General features: G+C 37.9%; 1 protein-coding gene across 2 annotated transcripts in view; it reads right to left on the reverse strand.

Moving 5' to 3' along the window:
• pax7a (paired box 7a) overlaps window positions 1-8,758 on the reverse strand; it is a 59,335-nt gene extending 50,577 nt beyond the window's left edge. The window contains exons 1-4 of one of the 2 annotated variants that reach the window (XM_032549784.1): window positions 8,163-8,758; window positions 6,811-7,046; window positions 5,637-5,766; window positions 5,094-5,222 (exon numbers count right to left, since the gene is read on the reverse strand). In XM_032549784.1, the coding sequence (XP_032405675.1) occupies window positions 5,094-5,222; window positions 5,637-5,766; window positions 6,811-7,046; window positions 8,163-8,247 (580 nt within the window). In that variant the 5' untranslated portion in view covers window positions 8,248-8,758. Of the gene's footprint in view, window positions 1-5,093; window positions 5,223-5,621; window positions 5,767-6,810; window positions 7,047-8,162 lie in introns of both variants that reach the window. The other variant, XM_032549783.1, reaches the window with a different exon arrangement.
• Between the last annotated feature and the right edge of the window lie 221 nt (window positions 8,759-8,979).

Genomic DNA, 8,979 nt, shown 5'->3' on the forward strand with positions numbered 1-8,979 from the left:
TCTAATTAAAATGGGTTTTCTTTATTTTCATGACTATTTATAAGGCAAGAAATCCCACTTATTAACCTGACAGGACACACCTATGACGTGAAAACCATTTCAGGTGACTACCTCTTGAAGCTCATCAAGAAAACGCAGAGTGTGTGCAAAGCAGTAATCACAGCAAAAAGTTGCTACTTTGAAGAAACTAGAATATAAGGGGTATTTTTAGTTATTTTACACTTTTTTGTTTAGTGCATATTTCCACATGTGTTATTCATAGTTTGATGTCTTCAGTGTGAATCTACAATGTCAATAGTCATGAAAATAAAGGAAACTCATTGAATTAAAAGGTGTGTCCAAACGTTTGGTCTGTACTGTATATATATTTTTTCTTTTCATAAATGACATTATTATTATTATTATTATTATTAAAACATAACAACAACACAATAATAATAATAATAATAATAATAATAATAATAATAATAATAATAATAATAATAATAATAATAATAATAATATCTATCGTGTCGTGTCTTTTTAGCTCCATGCCCCCTCTATAGGAAATGCAGGCCTTCCGATGTAAATTCCAGTGAAATGTGGCTTGAGTGGCTGCGGGGACAGGGGAGGTTAATCCGAGTTTAATGCAGTGAAGCACAGCGCAGGGTCTGGGCTATGATGGGTATGTTATCTCTGCCCAACATTTGGGTCTCCCTCAATTTCCACCCAGCCAAATAGCTGCGAGAAAGTGCAGATGGAGTCACTCTGAATGCCTGAGGAAAAAACGTTATTAATAGCTAAATAACTTCCCCATACTTTCACTGAATCTCTCTCACACACTGTTCCAGATGGATTTGTTTGAAGTGGTCTCTCGCTTCATTCCCCCTGTCCTTCTCATTCAGCGCGGCTTTAGACCCGAAATATGGCTACATTATATTACCATACACTTAGAGAGACTGGGGTGTGCGTGGCGCTGGAGCGCGCGCCCGAGCAAATACGAATATGTGCGTGGAAGTGGAGGTGCGTGGGCATTTATTTCAGTTTTATCCAATTTAAACTAAATTCTGTCTATTGCGTTACTTGGTTTAGCAGGTGAAACATTTGAGTTTGAGATTTTGCAATTCAGGATATAAAGTAAGCGCAAATTATAAAGAAATATTTTTGTCCTATTTCTGAAACAAAATAAAGTTGGAAAATAATACGTCTTTTCTGCAATAAAATAGACATTTCACCAATTGACTCCATTTTGCGTTTCTAAACAAGCAAGGCCTATCTCCCTTTCTCACGCCTTTGCGCAGCTCTGTCAGTTTTCCTCAGATTTCCGTTCCCAGAAATAATCCCACCTGGCATCTGTTTAATTAGACCGACCTGCAGGTAATCCTGCGATTTGTTGAAGTGTCCATCGCCTGTCTCCACCTCATCTGACGGTCGGACAGGATGCGTCACGTGTGGCAAATCGACGCCTGACATCTGATACATGTTCCCGTGACGCAAAACAAAACCACTGCAAGCGTTTGCGCGTGGTGTAGCGCAGCATTTGCGTCATTTTTCGTTAATAGTGCATGCACCAGAATATTCCCACACGGGTTCCCATGCATATACACGATCTCGGCTTGGCTTGTTTTGCAAGAAACTGTGTTTGCAGGAAAATCAAACGTGCATTAATTTGTTTATGATTTTAAATACACTTTTTATTAAAGCTAGATTAGTACCAAGATAAATCCGCGATGTAAAGTCTAAAAAAAAAAAAAAACTAATGCGAAGACCTAATAAACAAACTGATAGATAAATAAATAAAGTCTTAAAATCTGGATAAGTAAGCCAGAAAAAAAATCTATGAATTTTGTGCCCAGGGCGAGCCACAGTGAGCTCCGCTCTGAGATGAAAGTGAAAAGAAATAAAAGGCTCTATTTAATCTGCTTTAAAAACCCCTCTCCACATAAGGGCTGTGCTTCAAATTCGCAGAGTGAGGGGCTGATTGGGGATAAATACATTTCTTACCATGCCTTCGAGCTATTACACCCGGCACGAACACAGCCACCTATTCAAGAGAGCATCGTTTCCAGCGCTTTTACTCTAATAAGTATTAACATTATTAAACGCCATCCGGATGCTGCTTGTCTAAACTGTTTTACGCACTGTTTTACACTGCTCTTTTTATAGCAGCGTAATTCGATCCCAATTTGAAAGCAACAAGCAGTGTTTAAAAGAACGAAAGTGACATCATGTGGAAATCTTGCTACAAAAACACGAAAGTCAACAGCAAAGCTCCGGAGATGCAGCTGAAGCGCAAACTATCAATCAGGCGCGTTGTGCGTAAACGACCAGACTCCAGCTCTGCACGCCGGTCATTTGCAGCCAGCAGGGTTTACAAGACACCGGAGATATTTGCAAGAAAATAGTGACATTTTTCTCCTAACATTAATCTGCGCTGTGACCGAGAAAAGAGACCGTTTTCACGCCACATACCGATTCTTCTCCAACGGGGCCATTATATACTAAATTACAAAACTATCTAGCAGCGGGGCGTACTGAATAATTCATCTCCTTTTATGCCGCTCCTTGCCCTTTGTCCAAACTTTTCTCTCTCTTTTAGCAGCTCTTTGAATGTGAATGGGCGCAGGCCCATACACTCCGCTTTACGCCGCCGTGCTTTCCAGGATTTGCTTTTGTGCCCCGACTCCTCGCTTTAGAAAAGCTTCAATAGAGGGGAGGTTTTGCTCATGAAGTTCATCTTCAAGTTTAAAAAAAAAAAAAAAAAAAAGCTGTTTGGCAGTCTTCTTTTTAAAAAAAAATAAAAATAGCTATTGTGAACAAAAAAAAAACTATCTCTATTCTCTCGTTTCATCATAGGAAGCGGGACTTGCACTGATAAAAATAACTGTTAGAATAAAAGCAATAGAATTGGTGGAATCACATCCATAATTTAATTTATTTTGTAATTCTAGTAATTAAAGTGTACTTAGTCAATTAAAAATATTTACATTACTTAACTCGTTTATCTTGTAATTAAGAGCACATATGTTGCTGAAGTAGGCTAGACTGGGCCATATTTCAGAAAGTAATTGAAAAAAAAAACTATAGAATACAATTTTCTAAAATATATACTTTTTTAATGTTTGCTACAAAGACACAGCAATCTTATGGAAAGTGGCAGCATTTGACTGTTATAACTTTTCCCAAAGATTAGATAAATTTTAACATGTTAAAACTCAAGTTTTTATAAGATTGATTCTGAATCTATTCAACACAAATCCAACATTATGTAGATACTATTGCAGGCTCTTTTTTTGGCTATATATCATGTATGTACAAGATGGGTATTAGTTACAGACATCCATTGATGGTAACGATTCGTGATCACATTTTCATAGTTTGAATTTTAAATCAAAACTCTTGAATCTATAATTCATTTTAGTTTTTTTAAAATTGTCTTTTCTATTTAGTTTTAATCATTTAATTTTGATCATATCAGTTATTTATTTATTTGCCCTTTCACATTTTACTCACTCTACTGTTTGCTTTTTGCATTTACCATTGAGAAAAAACAAAACTTAACAATGAATAGTTTATTGTGCACTGTTTAACATTTAAGAGACTCAGTTATAGACGTGCTACAACATTATATTTTCAAACTTACCCCTGTGTGGCAGATTTCTTTCCAGTGAGCTAACATTTGATTGAACATAGCGAAATGTTTTACACCTGTGCCAATTGCTTTGGCTGTAGGAGAGGTATTCATGTAGCTAACATAAGTCAAGTCTCATTGGTTCGAACATAGCCTATAGCTCAGCATTAAAAAAGTTATTTTGCTTTGCTAACACTCTTTGCAGCAGAGTTTTACTAATTCAAATAGGGACAGTTTGGAAATTTATAGGAGATTCTCTTTAGGCAATGTTTGAAAAGTGATTAGTTGTAAACAGAGCCATACCTGGATAGCCACTTTGTGCAACTTGCCTTGTGCAATCATATTTTTTACACACAAAAAAAGTAAGCCATTTTATAAGCAACTTTTTGTCTTGGGTGTGTTGAAAACTGTATTTTTGTTAGCTAAAATGTGCAGTTCAGTACATGTGCAGTTGAGTTCAACCTCAGGCTTAAGAACCTAAACGTGCTAGCAAGTTCTAGCATTAGCGCTATCGCTAAAGTAGATAAGCATAAATAAACTACATTCTTAAATTCTTGCAACAAGCCTAATGACACTGTTAACTTTTACTGAGTTGACATGTACATTCATAACACAGCTCATTTTAAAATATAGACCTATCACTGCTCCTCTACATGACAACAACAAATTAGAATACGTTTTGGCAGAACAAACATTTTTTTCTTAAATTCCTATTTAATATAATGACGTTACAATGCAGGTATTAGTGAACATTATCTTTACAAATAATATGCTTAAAGAGATTTTTATTTGCTAAAATTGAACTCCCTTTAGAATTCATTTTTGCAGTGTACATTGTTCGCAGCAGGGCGTTTAAAAAGCGCTCATTCCGCGCATTTTTATATTTTAAATTTAAATCTTTTCAGGATAAAACTGAATCCCTCATTAGGCCTCGCTTCATTTTAAGAATTCAAATGCATTACAACATGCTTCAAAACCTGGGACCACGGGGGAAATGATTATCTTTCAGGGCCATTCAGAAACAAAATACCTGCACCACTGTCTCACACATTACTAACAGCAGAAAACAATAACATGCGCATCCATTTCCGCTTTCACTGACAAGCGGTGAGACGTCAGGGAGCTTGAAGTGGGTCAACTGTCAGCTGTCGTTTTAGATGTCCCCCTGAATGAGTGAGTGAAATGAGCAAGAATGCGCCACGCAAATTAATTCTCAGCAGCTAAATACCTTCTGCCAAGGCTCTCATAAATAATTGAAGGCAGTGAACAAGTGCTGGCTCGGAGTTTAAAGCGGGAATAAATTGTCTGCGCTTAGAGCCGCAGCTCGGATATGGGACGATTTCCCCAGAGGACGTTCAAGTAGGAAGTCAATTTAAAAAAAAACATTTGCTTCCAGTTTGCAAGGCTGCAAATTTACTCTAATAATAATAATAATAATAATAATAATAATAATAAGACATACACTTTTTGTTTGTTAACTTACATTTATCACCGAGGATGCCATCGATGCTATGCTTTGTTTTCTTTTCTCCATCTTCATCCTTCTTATCACAGTCATCCTCGTCATCTTTTTTGCCAAATCGGGCCCTCAAAACGCGGCTGATGGAACTCACTAATGGCAACAAAAAGGTAAATGGGTGATTAGGCCTAAAAGCCATAACAGAACCATCATAATCCTATCAAACATTTTCTCTCTCTCTCTCTCTCTCTCTCTCTTCTTCTGCTCTCTCTTTTTCTCTCAGAAGGATACAAAAAATGGCACAGGAAAAGTTTGCACATGAAGCAGCAGCGTTTGGAGGAAAATACTCATCAGAGGGAGCAAATGTTATGAACTGACGGAGCACTGAAGCCACATTTCAACAGGACATGTACATGTATATCGCTATCGCTCTGTGGGTTTGCTTACAGAGGCGCTTTATTATCAGTAACATGTTGAATTCAAAGTGACGTTCATTGAGAGGTGATGCTGCGGTGTTCGCTGGTAGTAAGGGGAAAAAAAAGTGCAGCTTACCAGATGAAGCCTCACCTGAAGGAACTGTGCTTCTGTCGCACACCCCGTCCTTCAGCAGCTTATCCCGGATCTCCCAGCTGAACATACCCGGGTTTTCCCTCTTGTACTCTTCGATCCTCTTCTCCACGTCGGGAGTTGCCACCTGCTTTAGGTTTGAAAGGTTGATGGCGAGCGAGCAAACAAAGAGGAGGGATTTTAGTTTAGAGGAAACACTCATCTCATCCAGTAAACACATAATGTTTAGTTAGGAAAATATAATTTGGAATTAATTTGAATAAATGCAAAAGAAAGACAGACATTTCTATAATCAAACAATTTAACATGTAAAGTATTCTGAAAATATTTAGATGAAATGCATCATTAGTACCACACATTTCGCTACACTGAGCTTAATAGCACAAAAAAAAAAAATACATTTGAAGTGGTTCTAATTTTAAATGGACAGATTTATTTCTCGTTTATTAATTCATCAAACATGAGATTTGGATCGATTTGGACACAAATCATAAACAAACGGATTGAAAATGAAACCTAAATTTGAAAACAAATTCACATCTCTCTAGATAAGCTATCGAAATAGATAATATTAACAAAAATACAGCAATAAAATGTTATCATTGGATTTCTTAGTAAAAGGAGTTATGGTACAGAAATGTGCAGCTCCTGTATTTCTGACTTTTGCACTTAAATCTTAAAAATTGTTTCCCTCTTTGAAGGGTTTATTGAGTATTTAGAAGTGTGAAAATTACATGACTCTTTTGATTGTTTTTGTCATCTTTATGTGTTTTTTGTCATTTGTAATTACTAATTAATATTATTAAACATGCTGAAATAAAAAAATAAATATCTGTATTTAGATTGTTCAGTATATATTTCAATACTGACCATACGTCCAGGAAGCTACATATTTTGTTATACCAATTTTAAACTATTATTTAAATATGTTTGTTGGATTTTTTTGTAATGCAAAAAATGATTTAAATCGTGAGAGAAATGTTCACATCACATCTGAGTTTTAATTGGATCATATTTTTAAATAGAATGTTACAGGTGGATTGGAATTCAATTTCAAGAGATAATGGATTGCACATTATTATTATTATTATTATTATTATTATTATTATTATACACCCATGTGTAAATACAATCAGGTGTTGCATGCCTGTCATCTACACAGACCACCACTCACCCTGGGCTTGCTGCCCCCTATGGCCCCTGGACGGATCGAGCCGGTCTCCTGGTACCGGCACAGGATCTTGGAGACGCAGCCGTGAGAAACTCGCAGTTGTCGCGAGATCACGCAGGGCCGGATGCCGTGGTGGGCCATCTCCACTATCTTGTGTCGGATGTGGTTCGGCAGCGGCCTCCCGTTGATGAAGACCCCACCAAGCTGGTTCACTCTGCCCTGGCCCAGAGGGGTGGACACTGCGTCGCAAAAAAACAAAAAAAAAAAAACACTCAAAAACATTCACATTCAACGAGACTTTATTCAATTTAAGGTATCCTACAATACAGATGAGATTTTAATTTGATTAGATGATGCCACATTTGCTGCTTTTATCTCCATTCGGACGCAGTTTGCGCACATTATCATATTAACCATTTTCCAGGGGAGATTCGTGCCAAATTCATCCTGACAGGATGCATCCAAGGATCCACTCCGGGATGCAATTTCACATCCGAGAGACACTAGAGAGGATGGCACTCCCCACCTTGATTATTCCTAGTCATGCTGTACAAATATTGATGTGATCCTTTGAGCCAGCTCTTTGCCGTGTGTATTATTGCCGTTTCCAGCTGCGGGACCACTCGAACAAATCCCGCAGCTCGAGTCACTTGCGAGCTACGTGGTTTTTGCACATTTCAGTCCAGGGCACTTGAGCACGAAGCGGGTGTAGGATGGGGAAGAACCAGTTTCCCGCAAATACATGCAAATACAATGATCTTTTTTTTAATTATTATTTTTTTTACCCTTCCTCTCCTTCCCTCCACCACATACACGGGCGATTTAAATGTTGTGTGCGTCTAAGAAAGAACACAAATATATTCCAAATTAGACATTTAATTCTGAGGGCCAAAATAATTTCCAGTGATGTAATGAAAGATTTAAACATATTTTTTAGATTAAAACAAATATTAGGGCATAAAAAATAGAGAATAAATGTTGCACTTAAAATAACAATAAATAATAAAAAAAAACAATAAAAAAATTGAAGAACATTGTTTTAAATGCTGTCTGAAATGCACATAAAACAACCAGAATCCACATGGATTATACACTTTTGAGATTTTGGAGCATTTTTAAGACACCAGATTGTATTTTCTGCAGCTATAATTCTCCCCTGACCGTGACGTGAGGTTAACTTTAATCAGCCCTGACTGCGGCGCGTTTTGTTCACCCATCTTTTTATTTCCCAGCATGTCGCCGATGACAAACTGTGCCCACCGCCGCGCTGCGTACGAGCTCACAGAGCGGACAGTTTTGCTCTTAAACCAGCACAAGTTCAAGTATCAGGCACCCGTGGCTGTCCTTGTCCTCACCTTCCAGGGGGAAGCCGGTTCGAGGGTAGTTCTGGCCTGGCGCAGGGCGCACCATCCGAGGCACTGTTCCAGGTAAAGTAGCCATCCTGCAGCTACCGAGGCAAAAAAAAAAAAATAAAAATAAAATCACTGCGCTAAAGAACGTGTTTCACTCTGAAATTCCAAGTTAAAAAACAAAAAAGAAAAAGAAAACGGAATGTGTTTGGAAAGATCAGCGAACAGCCGCTGTCAAATCCCAAATCCCAGGCGGAGTAAATCTGGACAGACCCTTCTTCCACCGGGGGGGAAAATAAAAATAAAAAAAAAGAAGAAAAAAAAAGGAGGGGATGCTCTCCTCTTGCTTGATAAATCGGCCAAAAATACAACGTCAAAACGCTGCAACAGCTGAAACGAAAACCTCCACAGAGGCAAGTTTGCACAAAATAAAAATAAAAAAATGGAGGCGCAAGCAGCTAAATGGTGGCGCGTTGTGGGAAACGCGGTGTTATTCTTTTCCCCCTGGTGTAGTTTGGGTTCGGTATAATGTCTGCCGGCTGGCTGGAAGTAGTTTAAGTGGCCAACTTTCGTGCATGTCGTAGGAGGAGACAGCGGAGCGCTCCCATAGGCTCGCTGCCCTTTCTTTTATGGATGAAAGGGAGTGGGTTTAGCCAAGAGCCCGACGACCAATCAGATCGTCACATTTTTACTTTTTTAATTCACCGCTGCCTCTCTTAGAGGACCACATAGAAAATATTATATAAGAAGAACTGTTGTGGAAAAATTAGCAGAACTTTAAACATCTGAAGATTTTCATATATATATATTTTTTAGATATTTA

The sequence above is a fragment of the Xiphophorus hellerii genome, chromosome 20, assembly GCF_003331165.1.
Source record: "Xiphophorus hellerii strain 12219 chromosome 20, Xiphophorus_hellerii-4.1, whole genome shotgun sequence".
NCBI lineage: Eukaryota > Metazoa > Chordata > Actinopteri > Cyprinodontiformes > Poeciliidae > Xiphophorus > Xiphophorus hellerii.